We start from the raw sequence: 18,866 nt of genomic DNA, 5'->3' as shown, positions 1-18,866 counted from the left end.
TTACCACTGTATTAAAACACATCTCTGAGTTACGTATACTTTCCATTTCTGTATATTTCACTTGCAGGCAACACTCCCCATTAGATATGTCTGCTTGTGAATTGAGCTTCATTCTTTCTAGCAGGTGGGTTGACAGAGAAAAGTTGAGTCCCATTCAGAGGCATCAACACAGAGCTGCTTCAGATCCCGCTGGACGTTGTTACTGGACCTTTTTCTCAATTGCTTTTCTGTAAGTTTTGGAAGCTCAGTACCATTGAATTTATTAATTTAATCTATATTGAAGTCTGTTTTCTGTCATAAGTTCATTCTGCCTGACGTCAGTTTTTGTTGTGGCACGTTGAACTGCATTTCCTATATTCCTATTCAGTAAAACAAGTTTAACTCGTATAATTCTGTGGACGAGAGCATTATAAAACAAAGTGTTTTCCACTACAAATAAAACAAAAAGAACAGTAAATATTTGAGGCACTGTAACACTATAGATTCATGCAATCAATTGCTTTTTTTTTTTTTTTTTTGGGAGATGCACTGGAATGAACTTGCGATGACACTGCACGTTAAAGTAATATGAACTAGGTCATTTTTGTTTGTGTTGAATTTCTGCTCTCTACTTTATGGCTGGATGACTCAGGGTGACGTGTGGGTAGGTGACGAGGTAAGACCAGGAGAGCTGACTGCAGACTAAGTTTCAGTTTCTTCATGCACTTACATGCTTGAGAAATCACTTTTGATTTGTTTGAACATGTAATTAAAGCACAAAGATCAAGGCTTGGTTTCTGCTTGACGGAGTAGGTTTCTTTTTATATGAAATGGAAAGCAAACTGGAAAAAAATGAGATTATTTTGCTTACTGTAATAAGAAATATATTTTTGTTATGCTTTACTAGACTTTTTTTTAAAAATGCAACTCATTTATTTAAGTCATGTATAAAATTCACCGCAATGTTACATTGTTGGGATTTACATTATTGTCCTTTTGCCGATCCATATCTGACATGTTATTTGACTTTGTTTTTATATTCAGCTAAGGGATAATATGTTTTCAGTTGTTTTTTCTTTCCCCCTCAATGTATTAAAGTTATCTCACACGTTTACTGTTACTGTGTAGATATTTCTTGGTATTTTTGAATGGATTTGTTAGGAATTAATTCAAGACAGTCTAGTTGAAAGGGTTAGGGTTGGTCTTCTTATTTCACTGTTTAGTTTAGTTTTTTTCTGGGCTTATTTTCAAAACTTATCTGAAACGTATTGTTTATTATTTTACTATTTTTAATGTGCTGATATCGGTGGAAAGTTAATGACGTTTGCTGAGATACTTTCAAATAAGAGATGGACATCGCTTTGACAGATAAAATTAAGTGGTAGAAAAACACAAAACTTGCCGAAGACTTAAATTCATCGAGTCAATAAATTTTCTAAGCAGCGAACTTTTACACTGATCTTCTACCCTGCTGCTTTTATTTTGAAAGGGACAGGCGGAAGTCGGTAGATGCGTCATCACGCAGAAGACGACAATGGCGGGCGACCGTTTCTTGCCTAAGCCGTTCATATTTTGAGAGCCGTCCTCGTCCGGTTTGAGGCCGTGTTGGACAGCTTGAATGGACGGGACGGTCCGGTCCGGACCAGGTCCAGAGACCAGAGAGAGCGGGACCCAGACCGACAGCAAGACCCAAGGTTTGCACCGACGTGTCTGTTGGGGTTGTGTAATATTTCCATACATAAAAAGCGTTAGTCATCAAGACGAAGGAGACTAAAAGGTTTTCTCAGCTCTGGCTGTTATTAGACTGGACCAGGACCAGGTTTCTGTTCGCCAGTGTTGGACAGGATGGCTGTGCAGTCACTGATGTGTGTTCTCTCTGGACTCCAGGTCATGGCCCCAGGTTATCAAAGGTCAATCTGTTCACCTTACTCAGTTTGTGGATGGAGCTGTTCCCGCAGGAGCCGGCTGAAGAGGAGGACCAGGGTCAGGTTGGTGACAGCAATGAGTTCCATCACCTTTCACATGTACACAACGTGACTTACAAACCGTTCTGCCAGATCCGGAGGATGGGCCTGGTGGTGGTACGGGACGGGAAGGTGATGGGCCTTCACTGTTCGGGGGCTGAGCTCCACGCGGGACAGGCCGCCATCATCCAACATGGCCCCTGTTTGGCTGACTGTCAGCTGTACTTCTCAAGGAGACCCTGCGCCACCTGCCTCAAGATGATCATCAATGGTGACGGCTATCCTAACGCAACATTCTACACTTATACAAATACACACAACTCTTTAGGGAAATCCGAGAAACAACGTTGTTAAATAATTCAATGGATATTTTTTGTTTAATCTGTTTAATTTAAAAAGAGCAAAGTAAAATCTCTGCCCAAAGGTTTTGATTTCATTATGTCAGACACTGCAGTGATGGTTTTCCAGTTATCCTGACTTTTATCAGACTTTGATGAGCAGTGAAACTAAAATAAAGAGCGACGTTGCTGTTGTGTGTTCTCCAGCCGGAGTCGGTCAGATCTCCTTCTGGCCTGGGGATCCTGAAGTCAGCATGCAGACATTCAGCACTACAAGTCATTCCAACACCGCCGGCTTCCACAGTCCGCCTGACGGCATCACGGAGGACGCTGCGCTGGACGCCGTGGCGACAGAGAAGCTAAAGTCAAACAGCCGCCCTCACATCTGCGTGCTGCTGCAGCCGCTGGCACCCGGCTTGGCACAGTTCATCGGACAGACTTCCATGGAGTGCGATTTCATGGAGAGAGTGATGGATGACGACCCAGGGCTGAACTCAGAGGCTCTCTACAGCAGGTGCCCTGCATTCCTGCCTTTCCTGACACAGCGCTAAGACAGAAAAAAGACCAAGACCCAAGTGATGCTTGGTTTTTGTTTTTTTTTTTTAATCATTGGTGCTTGACACTGAAATCTAAGGGTGAATGTTTGATTGCCAAAGTCAGACTTATCAAATATCTGGAAGAGCAAAGCACCAAAAGCTGCTTGTAAAGTTTAAGTTTGTGATTTTACAGCAATACAGAATCAAATTGAGCATATCACCATTTTTAACAGTTGTCCATCTGGATTTTGGCAGTTAGACAATATATAGACACTGCTGATGGAAATAAATCAGACTAAAACAGCTGGAGGCCAAAAGTAAAATCTGGAAAAATAAATACAACAGTCAACAATCTGCATGCTGTTTTGTCTGTGCTGCCTATAAATGGGAGGATTTCTTCCTTCATTCCAGCCAAAGAAGGAAACACTTGAAGGATTTCTCCCAGCACTTCCTGGTCGGGACGTCTCAGCAGCACCGGGACATTTTGAGACGAATGGGTCTGGAGAACTTCTGTGTGGAGCCGTACTTCTCAAACCTGAGAGAAAACATGAGGCAGCTGGTGGAGGTTCTAGCTGCGGTGGCTGCCGGCGTCCCGCTGCAATGCCACGGTTTCTACCGGTTAGAAATTCTGATCATGACTCTTCATGTTCGTGGACGTCAGTCATCCCGGGCTGTTATTTGTTGTGTTGTGTTGTGTTGATTGTGTTGTTTTTGTGACACAGGGAACAGTGTCCAGCTTCCAAGCCATCACTGCCGCCTCCTCTTCAAGAGGGGGTATCCCAAGAAGTCGCTCGTCACTGCATCATCCAAGCCAGACTGCTGGCCTTCAGAACAGGTCTGGGTGCTCTTTGTCACACTTTCAAGTCAGGCTGAATGATAAGAAACATAATCAGCAACTGTGGAACTTGTGTTAAGATAACAAGAGAGTTGCAAATCAGTCAGGTTTTCAACAGCACAGGTGGAGATGGAAAGCTGTTTCAGACACATGAAAGAAAAATGTACTTTTCAGGTTGTCTGATCTTTCAGGATCTCTCAGAGAAGTGCCTGAGCTACATTTTTTTTAAATATACCCTTGACAGACTTTCCCACTTAACGAGACACATAAAGTAAACCAACATATTTGTGTGTCAGGAGTTAGGCAGCCAGTCTCAAGTACTCTGATTTGAAAGAGTGCCAGGTCCATGTCTGCTGGACTATTTTCTCAAGACAGGTCACAGCCATTTTAAACATTGTTCATCATCATCAGCCTCTTTCACGGAAAACTGTCCTCTTCATTTCAGAGGACCCTAAAGTGGGTGTGGGTGCTGTTATCTGGGCCAGAGGCCTGTCGGTGAGCTCTTCTTTCTTGCTTGCTTGTGAGAGTCGCATCAGTCTGGTTCAACTTTTCAAAAGTAAGGTTTTTAACCCGTTTTTCCTCGAAGGCCGGCTGTGATGGAACAGGACGTCTGTACCTGGTGGGTTGTGGTTACAATGCTTACCCAGCAGGCTCGCAGTACGCCGAGTACCCGCAGATGGACGCCAAGCAAGAGGACAGGCAGAGACGCAAATACAGATTCATTGTCCACGCAGAGCAGAACGCACTCACATTCAGGTCGCACCGTGTCCACGTACACAATGATCAACCAAATATCTGTGACAGCTCCCTCTAAACAGGCAATTTTCTTCCTGCTGCCTTCAGGACCCGAGAGTTCAAGCCAGGGGAGCCCACCATGCTGTTTGTGACGAAATGTCCGTGTGATGAGTGCGTCCCTCTGATCATCGGAGCGGGCGTCACACACATCTACACTTCAGACCAGGACAGGGACAAAGACAAGGGAGACATCTCCTACCTGAGGTTCAGCAGCCTGAAGGGCGTCAACAAGTTCATAGTGAGTGCAGAGAAGGAGCCTTTATAACCCTCTTTGTTGTTGTATGCTGATTTAAATGGAATATACATGTGAGGGATTAAGCACCATTGGTTTTAAGGTCAAAGCTTCTGAAATGATAGTGAGAGAATCTGTAGTGATGGATTATATATGCTAATTTATTCTGTTCGTCCCGACTCTCTGACTCAGTCACTTGGAGGGATGCTGGTGAATATTTAGAAGGAAAGAGATAACACCCTGACTTGTTGTGTCTTCACAGTGGCAGAGGAGCCCTTCACTTTGCTCAGTGTCCTCTCCTCATGTTGTCAGTAAGTCATTATCTTTTTCTGTTTTACAGAGTTACTGATTTGGAAATTAAACATTCTACAAATGGCCTTGTATTTCTTGTTGCGCTGCAGATGGTTACGTTGGGAAGCACAGCAGACAGTCTGAGCAGGAGAGTCACAGCAACAAGAAGCTGTGCACCAGATCCCAGGACTCCCCGTCCATCAGCTGAGCATCCCCCCGGACTGATGGACTGATTGACTGCTGGATACCTGAGTAGACTCGTGCTTCAGATTAGATATTTTACAGCTATCATCAGTGTTTGTCATCTGCTGCGCCTCATTTTCTGTGACAAGTTTGTCATTTAATCCTGCACTGTGATCAGCTGCTGCGTGTTCATGTTTTACAAAATGCTCAGATGAAGTACAATTTCCAGCAACAGTGTGACCTTCGAACGACTGGGTGCTGCCTTATAGGTGGACTGTTGGTGCAGTGTGAGGGAAGGAACTGGAAAGGAACACAAAACGGATGGATCTGGGATGGACGAGGTAAATAATGTACAAGCACTTTTTGAATGGAGGAAATCTGGGAAGAAATGAGATCACTCTTTATATTGAGAGCTTTCAGAGACCCCTCAGACTGCAGTCACTCCACAGTTTGCAACCTTTATCATTATAACCAAGTGAAAACAGCTTTATTTACACATTTACAAATGTGAAAACTTCCCTGTATCTTCAGGGTCTCATCACTTATGCCAATGTGATGTTTTTCCTTTTTTAATACATTTTAATACAATTTTAGCAAAAGTGTGCAACGTGGAGAAGGTGAAGGGCTCTGAAGATTTCCTGTGCACTGTGGTGAAAAGGATATTTAAATTGCACAAGGTGTGTGTTGAAGCGGTTGTACTTTGTGTGTGTGTTTACTGGATAATATGGCTGGTACTCCTGCAGATGTGTCATTTTGGAAATGTGTTTTTTGTTGGACGACTGCTTTGAAAATTTATGGGATGAATAACACTACTATTTAAGTGGGATTTCCATGAGATTCAGGCTTCAAAGAATCAGAGATTTTTATATCAAGTGTAGAAATACTAAAGAGGAAGCCACATCCTCGTGGTGAAAGGAATAAGGAGATTTATGAGCTATGGGATTTAGTTTAAAGCTCACTGGCAACACAGTGAAACTTATGTTGATGAAATCTGTGGAACCGCTCTGTTACCATTTATAGAGATTTTGTAGTTTAGGTGTTTGGGCTATAGAAAAAACCAACATGATCCTGGGGGGAAAAAAACCCTTCAGCATTCACTTTTAAAGGGAAACGCTGAAAGTGAAGTTCTTGGACAGCTTGTGTGTTACAAACGTTACAAATGAGCAGACACGAAACTGTTGCATTCCTGAACTTTTATTTTGCTGCAGATGTGGAACAGTAGCATCGATGTGGAAAACAAGTTGGCTGCTTTGGGAAGGGAGGGTGGAGTTTTGTTGTTTGTTGTAAAACAGGCCAGAGAAAAACAAAGTGATCATTGAATTTGGCTCAAGTGAGAAGCTCAATGTAAAACTGGTTGGTCTACATTTGCATCTCAATTTATCTTCTGATGAAGAAGCTCTGTCACACCTTTCAATTTCCTGAATAGCTGGTATAGTTTTCACATTTCAACCAAAAAAACTGATCCGTTTTCCATTCTTTTCAGTAAAATGGCACTTTAAAATTTTATGACTGCTCCTGTATTTCTGTTGAATCCACTTTATTGAACAGGACACAGCAGAAAAGTTTCCTTGGAAAACTGCTGAGTGACTCCTTTGTTAAAAGGCTGAAAAACAGTGAACTTGTTTCATAACCTTGAGGGAAGCGCAAAGTAATTAATTGTTACGGATCAAATATTGATTAGGAAATAAATGTAGAATTTTACTGACTTTCCAGGTCAAATATATAAAACCAAGAAGTGTAAGTTTGCACATTTTCTGGTACTTTAACTTTCACAGTTATATTTCACCAATGAATTCTGTTACAGATCAACTTTGGCCTCACACGATGAGTCTTTATAGCCGACACAGCTTGTAATCCACATAATGAATTAGTGCTACTATGGCGAAAAACTCCTAGTGACTTTGTACACAATGGCAACCGCTCAGCTGCAAAATATTTCAAATGCTTCTTTGACAGCATAACTCAAATATAGCGAGTTAAGAGGTTCACTGCTTAATCACAACAAATATGTTCAATCAGAGCATATTTTCTTCAACATAATTAAGCTCCCCCTAGAAAGATACTGAAAATACAAAACGAGATCAGAGAAGAAGGGAAAAAACACACCAAATCAAAAAGGCACCTCTGAATCTTCTTCCCCGTTTTTTGTTTTTCCTTCTAACACCAACATCAGATCCAAACTCCCCGGACAGCACAAAAAAGAAAAACACGAGCCACCATCTTCATGTTCTCGGGTGTACAAACCAAAAACTGTACATGAAAGGAAGGAAAGGAAAAAATAAAAAATACCATCAAGCAGTGTAAAAACAGTGATCAGCTTCAGATGAACAGAAAAATCAAAAACATTTGAATCATTATTATCATACAGAAAGTGCTATCAGCTACCAGCAAGGAGAACCAGTGATGAAAATGATTGAAGCTTTCTGTACCGACAGCAGCCCAACAACAATTAAAAGGCTCTTCACTTTAATCTGTGCACTAACATGATTTTAATTGGCATGCAGTGGCCAACTGTCTCAGTCCGTTCGTTAGGTCCATGAGGTCTGATTAATTAATTTGTTGGTGCTTTTTTTTTTTTTTTTTTTGTGAAAGAGTGAGAACTTGGCAGGACGATCACACTGAGCATCACTGTTGGATAACAAAGCTTTTTAGCAAAGACTGAGAATTTACTTCACGCTAAAGATGATCTCCACCCGACCAGACACGGTGACTGAGGCTGGGGGAAAGAAAAAAAACAAAAAACAAAAACAAGGCTTTCATTGTTTTTCTGCTTTTCAGCTAATTCGTTTAAGCAGAGTAACTTGTGTGCAGCGACGGGTGAGGGGACAAAAAAAACACAACACAAAAATGGTCACATCTGTGTGTTGGACAGACCATTTTGGCCAAAGCTTTTCAACTGCTGGTTTTCCCAACAAAACAAATCAGCTGCCTCCAACACTGTGATTTGTGGCACTACATGCTACAAATGGAAACAAACAAACAAACAAAAAAAGAAATTTTACAAAAGATCAGTGATTGAGAACTAACTTGCACAAGGTTTGAATGAACCAAAAAAAAAAAAAAAAGACAAAACATCTTGAAGATTTTTTTTTTTTTTAAATAGAATAACCATATTGTTAATGTGTTTCTTTTCTATGTGTTCTTATTGATAAAAAGTTGGGGGTGGGGATGGGGGCTGCTTCTCTAGGAGGCCGGTTTCTTCAGATCCCTGATCTGTTTGATTAGGTACGTCTTCTCGTCGTTGAACTGCTCGTCGTCGGCGCGGTCCTTCTGGAAGTTGCTCAGGAAGTCAATGAGTTTGGTCTGGTTCTTGAGCAGGATGTCGATGATGGGCTGCGTCTTGTTGGGGTTGGCTACAAACACCTAACGACAGGAGAGAGTGAAATTAGAGGCGATTCTTCACAGGATTTCTTCACATTGGTGAGTTAAATTGAAACAGGTCGATTTCACCTTAAACACGTGGAAGGCCTCAAACTGGATGTTTGGACTCTTGTCTCTGAGCAGGTTCATCATCAGCTTCAGATTCTCGGGCTTGCTGATGTAGCGCGTCATCACCGTGAAGTTGTGTCTGTCCAGTAAGAGCTCACCCAGAAGCTGGAGGAGAGATGAGGACAAGTAAAGTCCATCACGTTGTCGTCGTTTTGTGGGTAAACTGTTGGAAGCTCTGGTGAAAGGTCACCGCAGTGGTAGTTTGTAGGCTGTCATTAATAATGCTCTACTTACATAACAAATATTCAAATCCCATTTTCAGTTCAGTGTTGGGACTTATTAAGTATTTACATCAGACAAGCTGTTTAGAAATGAGGAAGAGTGGAGGCCAAACCTTTAGAGACTGCCTCTTGGTGACGTAGTTCTCGGAGTGCAGCAGCTTCTCATAGTCAGCAAACACCTGCAGTGACGGCAGAAAAACCTCCTGAAACACAACTCAGCCTGCTCGGAACAGTTGAAGTTGGCTTTTCTGAACACACACACACACACACCTCTGTCGAGATATGTCAGATATCTTAATCACAACCTTCCCTTCAGTTTTGATCCCAGTCAGGCTTTTGGATCTTTACCTCAGACCAGAACTTAGATGTTGATCCTGAAGACGAGGTGTGTTTGATGAAACGGTTCCGTCCGCAGCCTGGACTAACTCCAGCTGCTCTGAGTCTGATGAATGTGCTGTATTTACTGAGTCACACACAGACTCCTCCCACAGCACTGTCTGACAGGCTTCAGCGACGCACACACATCCGTCCACATACAACGTCCAGGTAAAAAGGCACTTTTGTGGAGTGTTTCTTCAGGCTGAGACCCTTGGGGGCCCTGTCTCTGAAAGGGGCCCCGCTGCCATAGAGGAGAGCTTTGTATGACACTGACGGGCTTTTTCGAGGATTCACTTTTCCTGGAAATTTAGGCGCATTGGTGAATACTTTATTTCTGACTTCCCACATATCTGCCCTCTTCTCCGGCTCATTGAATAGACCCACACACGGTCCTGAGGCGACCAGTGTGTGAGCACAGTGTGTTCGGCCTGACAAACCTTTTTTTGGACACATGACTGATACCTGCTCTGGTTGTACAGTGTGTGTGTGTCCGGGCTTCCTCTCTTGGGCTCTTCCTAGCCAAGCCATCATTTAGAGCTGTGCACAGTGTTTATGTTTGTGCTTCCAAATAGCACTCAGTGGTGATGGTGCGTCACCTGTACGGGAGGTGGTTGCATGTGTGTTGCGTTGTGGCTCATGATGAAAACGTCCCAGACTGAAAAGGCCCACACGGTCAACATGGAAAACTGGGATTAATAATATTACAATCTCCTTTCATGTGTGTTCCAGCCTTGTCTACATTGTCGGGTAGTCTGTTTGTGCGTGTGTTAGTCCACTCACAGCATCGTAGTTCTGTTCGAGGTATTCAGCCACAAGCACTTTGTGTCTTGTTAGAAGATCCTGCAAAGGGAGATGGAAAAAGAAATGAAGTCGAGCAGGTATGTGTCGTTCTCTGTGCTCCATCATATTCTGGAAATGGCTACTGAGTGTTTAAAAAAAGCATTAAAACTGAGGAATACCTTCTTCTAGTCCGTTCATTATGCATTTATTTGTTTCATTCAGCTTTAAGATATCAGACTGAGATTCTTGGATGCACCCAAATTTTCCACTGGAAATTTAAACGTCACAAAATATTGCCTGAGTCTGACCGATATCCAGTTCTGCCTCAAACTCAGGTACCTTGAAGGTGGCGAAGGCATCGGAGGCGATGTCGAAGGTGGACATCTCCACGTAGTTGAAGAAACTGTGGAAGTGATCGGAGTGGAGAACGACCTTGGCGAGCGGCTCGTGACGGATGCACTCCCTCAGCATGATCCCACAATTCAACGCTACCTGGGGGGTCTCGTACCTTCAAGCAGAGACAGAATATTTGTCTGGCCCGTGTGGAAGCGGTTCGACGGAACGGCAGGTGGAGTTGGTTCTGAGCGTCTCACCCTTTCAGCAGAATGAAGAGGACCTCTTGGTGGGAGCAGAAGTATTCCACGGTGGGGCTCCTCGTCCCGATCTGCCTCCTCAGGATGTTGTTGAAGATCTGACACACATCCTTCTTCCCCTGCAGACGACAAACATAAAGCACGAAGCGGTAAACCTGCTTCATCACTACGGCGCAGCTCAAAGACCCGTCTCCCCCTTCTCACCTCAAAGTCGATGACCTGCAGGTTTTCTACCAGCGCTATCAGCAGACCGCTGTTGTACAGCTCCTGGGCCAGCTGGGCCACCGTCTCAGTGTGAGGCTCCTTATCATGGCTCCCATACAGAATCTCCTTCATGGACACCAAACACTTCGACACTTCCTCAGACGCCTGCAGGACCAGAGCAAACGTTGGAGAAGACAGGAAAGGGGGGGGTGGAGTTAAACAGCTTCCTTTTGGACCAAAAGCATTCATTATAGATGAAACTGAGGTGGAAGAAGGGCGAAGCTGGGACCGACTTGGGCCACAGTTTAGCATCTATTGTGTATCTGTGTGCATTTGTGAGTGTAGCCTGTCTTGACAGTGAAGTGTCAGGAGATGACAGCGTCAGGCTGTTCCATGCTTTCATTTCACAGAGGGTTGTCACCCCCGGGCCCCCGGAGACACCCAGAGAGACAGAGACACACGCTGTCCTCCTGTACCTTGTCTGTCTTCTTATCCTGTTTGACCAGGATGGCCAGGTTTTCCTTCAGGGTTCTGACGATGTCTGCCGGACTCTTGTGGGATTTACCAAACAGCGGCATGATGGACACAAAGTCGCCTTGGGGTCTGGGAAGCACACACAAACACACAGTTTCTCTCTCTCTTCCAGACAGATTAACATTCCTAGTTTACGTTTTTAAATCTTGAATTTAATAATTTAAAATTGAGTTCATAGTTGAAAATCAAACAACAAATATAAAGTTAACGCAAAGTCAAAAATATCTGAGAAAACAGCCCCCCCCCCTTTAACGAGATGAGCAGTAATTCTTCAGGCATGATGTGCATTTGTGTTTCAGGATTCCTCCGCCACCTCGGAGACGCATTCCCAAATCATCTCCAGTCATATAATCCGAGTCATCGTCGATGAATTAGATTGTTGCATAACAGCAGAAACAAAAGAGGGGTTTGTTGGGATTGTCAGCTCCAGCAAAACCTGAATAAACTTCTGAAAAACAGACAGTTACAGAAGGCCGAGGTTACCAGGAGAGAGCGTCAGGGCTAAACGCAGCTGCAGCCACAGGACACCTTATCAGCTTCTGTTAAAACAACACGTTTAACAGGCATGCAGCGAAATACTGCACATTTTTCTTGCTGTGTCTCTGAAGTGATCCACTGCTCTGAACATCAGCTCAGCAGCAATATTTCTGGGTTATCCAGCCCTGTTAGATGGCTCCATAATATCTGCGCAGGCCTTGGGACGTATTTTGCCCTGGTGTTGTCAGAATGTCATGGACTGTTTGGACATCAACACTTAAAAAGCACCGAGTGGATGAAGGATGAAGGCTACTACAGTCTTCTGTTACGGCCACGTCACGGATTCACTGACACACAACACCAAACAGGACCTAAAGTCTGTCATTGTAGGTTTAACTGTGTGATCAACGAAGCAGCAGTGGCCTTCACAATCCAGGCAGCAAAACTTGTGACTGCTAATCCTCATCTAAGAATGTGAAAGGGCCTAAGAACTCTCCCACCCCCTTAACCCCGACTCCCCCCTTCATTCCTCTGTCCAGCTCCATCTGTTCTCCCCTACTGGTTGTGACTGATGGAGGAAGAACACTAAATCACTCCAGAGCTGTAACGGCTTCAGAACCAATCAGTGTTGCACTGCAGTCATTTGCATCTGAATTCTCGCATCATGCTTCTTCTTATTCTTGACACTTTCTGCGTGAAAATGCTTCGACAGCGAGCCTGTCATCAGTTAGCCTGCACGGTCGGGACGCTAAAGGAGGAGATGAAACAGTAACAGGAGAGAGGAGTGATTTCCCCTGATGATGATCAGACTCTGACAGCTGTACAGGGGCTTTATTCAAATCTATAACATTAAACCTGCCAGTGTGTCCAAATCAGAACTACTGAGGTAGCTGTCCTCAGGAAATCATACCAAGATGACCACTGAAAGACATGTAAGTGAATTAAAGAAAGAAGAATGAAAAATGTTCACAAGAGTCCCAGTGTTGATTTTAACAATCAAACTGTCTTCTGCTCTGTCTTCAGCTTTTACTCTGACAGAGACGATGGCATCGTTCAGAAAGGGAAGGCTGCTGATTCACATTTGGCAAATGAAGTCACATGGAAGAAGATGACTAATTGACACACGCCCCATCCGAAGGTCAGACAGAAATGTGTTTTTACTACAACAGTGAGACTTCAGGCTGTTAAGAAACACACAGTGAGGCCTTTTCCTGTTTCACTTTATCATCACGTTGCGTTAGAAGAAAAAACTGCAGTCAATATTTGTCAAAGGCTTAACAGGTAATGAGGAAATAGGCATCAGAAGGACAATTATTCCTGCTTTTTTTTTTTTTTTTTACCCGCCCATGCAGACTCCTGTGTGGGTTAAAAACCAGATATGAGACTAATGCTGTCTGGGCCTCTAAATAAATGTTTCAGGTTATTAAAAAAAACACTCAAAAGGTCTGATCCAATTATGTGAAGTATAGATATCTCCATTCTGTACTTTGGTTTGTTATTGCATTTTTATTTTATTTTATTTTTTGGCTCAATTTTGTTGTATTTTGAAGTGTTGTGTCAGGCTGCCATGAACAATTGGGCGCCTGTGTGTAGTTCACTGTGTGGACACTTGGGGCGCTGCAGCGGTCACCTGGTGAGTCCAGGTACGTTACGGTGTGACGTCACGCCGGTCACCAGGTGTTTTTGGGCCGCTCCGGATCGTGTCTGCTGGGTTTTGTGGAGTCTGAAAGGTGGCTGTAACCGACATGCTCCTTCGACGCTGGAAGAACAGAGATGCATCAGCAACGTGCCGAAGTGTCCACAGGTGATTCCGACTGGAAGCACCGGAGCACCGGAGGTATGTGCAGCGCTACATCCATGGCTGGTAAATGTGTGCACACATTACCGGGTCTAAAACCAAAACAGGCAGTCTTTGAAGGCTTCAGATGTGAGAAGCACCCACTGATGGCATGAATTGGAAAATGAAATCTGTCAGTGTGTTAAATCCAATGGAAAAGGAGTACCACCCAAATGTGGTAAATCAACACTGGTCATGACCAACCAACAGCTCAATCAGAGGATGTGCGAACAAAGGAAAATGAGCAACAGGTTAAAGCTGCAGCAACAAGAAACTGGAAACATCACAGCATTTTCAAACCCAAACAGCAACTGCTCAGCCGACGATCCGTCAAAGTCCTCATCAGCTAGGAGACAAGGTGAGAGAGCCTCTTCAATTCAGGACCTTCATTAAGACTTTTGTGCAATGAGCGGAGGAAAAGGCAAACACAGCGGATTGTTTGTATTATTTGGAGCAAGTTACGAGCACGGCCTCATGAACTGGTGCGCAGCAGCCAGCACATGGCTCCTCAGCGTGGCTACGCATTGGCAAAGGGAAACCAAGACAAAACAACAAATGCTTACATGGAAACGGCTCTGGCCTGGCAGATAACAACATGTGAGGATATGAAAGCACTCAGAGCCTCTGCTTCATTCTTGAGGCAGGAGCTCCAGGACATGCAGGACCTGGATATGCCAGTAAACATGAAAATCATCTTATCCAAGCTGGCATTAAAAATGAGGGAGCAATGGAGGACCATAGCTCATGATGTAATGGAAACAAATGAACAGTTCTGGGAGTGGCCCATATGCCAACAGGACAATATTTGGACGGGTCCGTCAATGGACCACTGAACGAAAACAGTGATACTGTGGCTCAGGATGTGACCCTGGTTATGGTGGACAGGATCTCTGTGTGCAAGCTGCAGGAACTGCTTGCTGAGCAACACAACCAGGAGTTCAGCAAAAAGGACAAGGACCAAAAAAAAACGATGCTCTTTTGGATTCAGGAAGTTCACTTTCTGCTCAGAACACCCAATACGGAACTTGGATGTCACAGAACTTGTGTTTTGAATTGTTATGTCAGGCTACCATTAACAGGCTACCCCCCCGAGCCTGCTTCTGCCCGAGGTTTCTGCCTCTTAAAGGAAGTCTTTCCTGCTCCTCAGGGGATCTGTTGGGTCTCTCATTAATTTTATAAAGGGTTTGGTCTCGACCTGCTCTAGATGTAAAGTGCCTTGATGTAACTTTGATTTGGGGCTATATAAATAAATCTGATTTGACTTGATAGAAGCTTTGCGGACTCTCATTCAACACTGGAAGAACGAAAGTAGCGTGTCAACCCGGTCAAACACCTCAGTAACGAGTAATAGACTTAGCTCCTGTAACAAGTCTGTTAAATCATCGACCAACACGTCTTTCAGCTCTGGGTTACTGTGAAGCCTTCATTTTTTCTTGTACTGTACTTAAGACTGACTAAATGTTATGTAATGGAATTAATCTGCTGCTCACTGGGCCTGAACGCAGACAGCTTCAGTCTCCACGCTTCCCTGAATATTCATTTTACAGGTTTTAAACAGAGCAGACCGAGCAAAGTTTGAATACAGACCGACAGAATACAAGTTAATGTCATTTGATTATCACCAACATTTAAAAGTATGTTTTAAAGTCATCCATTTCTGAAATCTTTGATTGACTTTGACCTAATCTACTAACCGTTTTCACCCTGTCAGGCAGAAATAAAAGAAAAGCTTTCATCAGTTTACGAATGTCGTGTTTACACGTTCAAATGACTCGCTGCTAATTCATCAATTAGTTGATTCAAAAAGTCAAAAAATGGTGAAGGTTGTTTTCCACAGTAACTGAAAAGAGGAACAGATGACTTCAAAACATGGTTCTCTCTGATCTGCAGTCGAAAAGAGCAGCAGATCATCACATCTGAGAGCTTTGAATTTTTAAAAAGGACTTAATAAGCAATCAGACTTCTCTGTGATTTTTTTTTTTCTCCCCCAGCTCCCTGAAAATCTGGTGTTACAAGACGTCAGCTGCCTGACTTATCAGAATATTCAGGGTAGACTCCTTCGGCCGGATGTGACACAGACTGATGAGATATTTCAGCTGGCAGCAGACTCCTCCTGGATTATCTGCAGCGTGACCTTTACTGCAACATATTGGCTCAACGTAAAAACACTTCAGTCTGTGTCAGACCTATTCATGCCAGCTCACCTGGTAGATCACATGCCATCGAGGGTTAGTCGTCAACGCAGCAGCCTGCGTTACTGCGTGTCTTCCCCTCCCTCCCCACCCTACTTCCTGTCTCTATCTCACTGTAATGAGCTCAAAATACGGAGTTGTGCGTCTGTTTTAATCAACATCATTCCAGTGAGGACAGATAGTGATCCAGGACAGGAGCTCACATGCCGTTCATCCAGCAGCAGGAGGAGCATCTGAAACTGAGAGTTAAAGAAGAAGGCTCCACAAACTGTGACCTCGGCGTTATCTCAATGATGCATCTGAACACATCGAACAGGAATTTAGGTATTCAAGGAGGAGCGAGGATAGTTCACCCTCAGACACGCCCTCACTCTGAGAATAAATCATTCCTGTAAAGTTTATAAAGGAAGTTAGTACATCTGAATTTAAGACCTTGAGTGTGCTCAACAACAAACACAAAAAAAGAAGCAAAACTGAGACAGTGTTTGGAGAGATGACGTCTCATCGCAGCCCTTCTCAAATTACAGAGGTTTTCTCAGAGCAGGCGTTCATGAGGAGCTTGTCCTCTCCAAGGCAACGAGGAAGGAACGCGCCCCAAAAGGACAAACATCAGCTGAGAAAGTCCACGCCGGAGATTGATAACGATGAGAAAATTCTCTGAAGTTTAACAGGGAAAGCATTCAGGTGCAGCAGTGAAACATAAATATGTCAGGATGATACTGAGACACGAGAAGTCAGCTAATATAGTAGTTCTTTATCTGCCTGTCGAAGTTGCATGTTTAGTCACTGAATGGGGAAGTCCACTGTGGCTGATCCTGGTCAACATGTAAAGGCCCAGAAACCTCGCTGACTTATTCCGATTGCTCATTTTGACTTTGACAAAGTTTTTGAGTTATGCATGTCATATAAACAATTCTTTAAATTTGAAATGCTGGTGCCAGAAAATTATTAATATCATTCCTGAGCTATTAGCCAGTTTTTATGTTTGTTGTTGTTGTTGTTGGCAGCTCATTTCATCAGATTCCAGTCCAATCTGCGGCTTAAGCGCTTTTATTTTGAAGTGTTGGGGCGGAAGCGTCGGTGTTGTCACTATGGCTGGCTTGACGTTGGTCGACTAAAGTAACGTAGCAGAGGAGGAAAAAAAAAAACAAAACAAATAAAAATAAACACCCTTTTTACCCCCCTGCTGGGGCAGGAAAGAGCCGACGGAGAGAGCTGTTTATCGGAATAAGAGCTGGAGGAGCCGCCGGCAGGAAATAAAGAGATAAGGCCGCAATAAGAGTCAGACACAATGTGATTTAACACGGCTACACCCCTCTGCCCTCCAGATCAACTCCCTTATTTCCAAAGGTGATCCCAGCTGTGTGCAGGAGAGCTGCTCTCATAATAACAATAATAATAATAATAATAATAATAATAATGGTGATGATGATGATGATGAAGAGGACAATTACAGCCTCGGTCCTGCTGAAGTTGTGCAGTAATGTGTGCCATCAGGATACTCACAGTGGGAAGATGTTTGCTGCTGCTGGTGGAGGTGGTGATGGTGCTGAGGGAGGTGGTGGTGGTGGTGGGGGGGTTTAAATGTCCTCACCGCCGCTGTCCCGGTCCACAGCGCGGCCCAGACTTCCAGGTGCGCCGGGGTTCGTTCTGTTGACAGGAAAGTCCGCTGAAAACGTCCAGGGGGCGATTTCAAACGTGGAGAGTGAGTGAAGGAGCGAAGGAGCCAGAGCTGAATGCCATCTGGTCTCCTTCCAGCCCTCCTTCTTCTCCTCCTCCTCCTCTTTGTCAAGCCAGAGTGGGGAAACCGACAAGCTTCCGGCAGGGAATTTCACATTAAAACGCGCCTCCTTTGAAATGAAGCGAATAAGGAGAGAGCGGCGGGGCTTAAGCTTCAGGCTAAAAACGACGATGCTCGTTTAACTCCTGTCTGATTTCGTCTTTTATTGAAAGTTCACGCTGCCGCGCGGTCACGCCGGCTTGAGAGAGCAAACTGCGTCACTTCCGGTTGCAGCTGATTGACGCCAACTTCTCACATCTGTATCTTTCCAGCCGAGGCTGAGTCTCGTCCACATCCTGTCGCATGAAGCCCTTTTCCCAGCTCCCCTCGAATCATCCTGAGCTCTGTCACACGAAAACAAGCACGAGTGTGACACCGTTTGACGAATTGGCCCTTTCAAATACGCAGAAAGACACAAACAGCATTTGTTTCTACTAAAGGAAAGGTGAAGTAAAGGAGAAAGGAAGCAGAGAAGGTTGGATAGGAAGCAAATTGGGATGCCACCCAGGCCATATCATGACAGTCTAAACTGGAGAGAGCCCATTGGACTTTGCAGGTCACATGATTTAATAATAATAATAATAATAATAATAAAAAAAGCAACAACAAAACATTCCCGGATCAAAATATATAATTGATAAAAGAGCCAAAGCGTAAGAAAGTAAAAATTAATAATCTGATTAAACTTTGAGATATTTTTCTCTCTTCTGTCTAAAATATTTTTTGTAGAGTCTAAACTCACTCGCTGCTTCACTGTGTTGGCAGCTAAAAATGGTAGCATTAAAAATTTAAGGGAAATAAAATAGCTTCTATCACAAACAGGCAAAGATCCGTAGAGGAAATCATGTCAGACTTTATTAAAGCTGCTTTTCATTTTACATACAATTCAGAATTACATATTTACAAATGTACACTTATATCTTTATATCAACACCATACTCAGAAGACAGTGATTGCTGCAATGTGCTGCATAAAAAGAAATGAAAAATATCACCCTTCTCATTTCTCCTGCCTCAGAGTAAAAAGTACAAATAATTCAATAAGATTCACTGTGTGATCATGAGCGAACACTGACAAGTTTAGTGCCCGTGTCAGCCTAAATCAGCGGGCAGAAAATAAACTCTCACAATATACAACAGTGCCAGTTAAAAAAAAAAAAAAAAACTTTGACAGAGTTTTCATGAAGAACATGCCACAAACAGTGATGACACACACAGAGACTCACAAC

At 43.7% G+C, this 18,866-nt stretch overlaps 2 protein-coding genes across 3 annotated transcripts; one reads left to right on the top strand and one right to left on the bottom strand.

The window, feature by feature from the left end:
* Positions 1-92: 92 nt before the first annotated feature.
* Positions 93-5,979, top strand: cdadc1 (cytidine and dCMP deaminase domain containing 1). 2 transcript variants are annotated; one of them, XM_029522910.1, is made up of 12 exons: positions 93-229; positions 1,469-1,673; positions 1,867-1,967; positions 2,037-2,214; positions 2,489-2,795; positions 3,229-3,435; positions 3,540-3,652; positions 4,098-4,147; positions 4,239-4,408; positions 4,496-4,685; positions 4,942-4,990; positions 5,081-5,979. In XM_029522910.1, exons 2-12 carry the CDS (start codon positions 1,598-1,600, stop codon positions 5,176-5,178), a joined length of 1,539 nt encoding a protein of 512 aa, XP_029378770.1. In that variant the 5' UTR covers positions 93-229; positions 1,469-1,597; the 3' UTR covers positions 5,179-5,979. The 2 variants fall into 2 exon arrangements, with proteins under 2 accessions (XP_029378770.1, XP_029378762.1); XM_029522902.1 differs by having other exon boundaries at positions 1,867-2,214.
* Positions 5,980-7,719: 1,740 nt separating this feature from the next.
* Positions 7,720-17,649, bottom strand: cab39l (calcium binding protein 39-like). The gene is made up of 9 exons (XM_029522924.1): positions 17,365-17,649; positions 11,295-11,421; positions 10,819-10,983; positions 10,615-10,733; positions 10,361-10,529; positions 10,022-10,081; positions 8,977-9,042; positions 8,604-8,747; positions 7,720-8,516 (listed from the first exon to the last, which is right to left on the bottom strand). The coding sequence occupies exons 2-9, from the start codon at positions 11,394-11,396 to the stop codon at positions 8,337-8,339; spliced, it is 1,005 nt and encodes a 334-aa protein (XP_029378784.1). The 5' UTR covers positions 11,397-11,421; positions 17,365-17,649; the 3' UTR covers positions 7,720-8,336.
* Positions 17,650-18,866: the final 1,217 nt, after the last annotated feature.

This window comes from Echeneis naucrates, chromosome 2 (genome assembly GCF_900963305.1).
Source record: "Echeneis naucrates chromosome 2, fEcheNa1.1, whole genome shotgun sequence".
In the NCBI taxonomy this organism is placed as follows: domain Eukaryota; kingdom Metazoa; phylum Chordata; class Actinopteri; order Carangiformes; family Echeneidae; genus Echeneis; species Echeneis naucrates.
This window is presented reverse-complemented; position numbering and strand designations above follow the sequence as displayed.

Coding starts and splice junctions, on each gene's coding strand:
- cdadc1 (XM_029522902.1), top strand. CDS start 1,598: ATGGACGGGACGGTCCGGTCCGGACCAGGTCCAGAGACCAGAGAGAGC. Junction 3,436..3,539: donor CAATGCCACGGTTTCTACCG/GTTAGAAATTCT, acceptor TTTGTGACACAG/GGAACAGTGTCCAGCTTCCA. Junction 4,148..4,238: donor TCTGGGCCAGAGGCCTGTCG/GTGAGCTCTTCT, acceptor TTTTCCTCGAAG/GCCGGCTGTGATGGAACAGG.
- cab39l (XM_029522924.1), bottom strand. CDS start 11,396: ATGCCGCTGTTTGGTAAATCCCACAAGAGTCCGGCAGACATCGTCAGA. Junction 9,043..10,021: donor TCGAACAGAACTACGATGCT/GTGAGTGGACTA, acceptor CCGTCACTGCAG/GTGTTTGCTGACTATGAGAA. Junction 8,748..8,976: donor CCAAGAGGCAGTCTCTAAAG/GTTTGGCCTCCA, acceptor TCTCTCCTCCAG/CTTCTGGGTGAGCTCTTACT.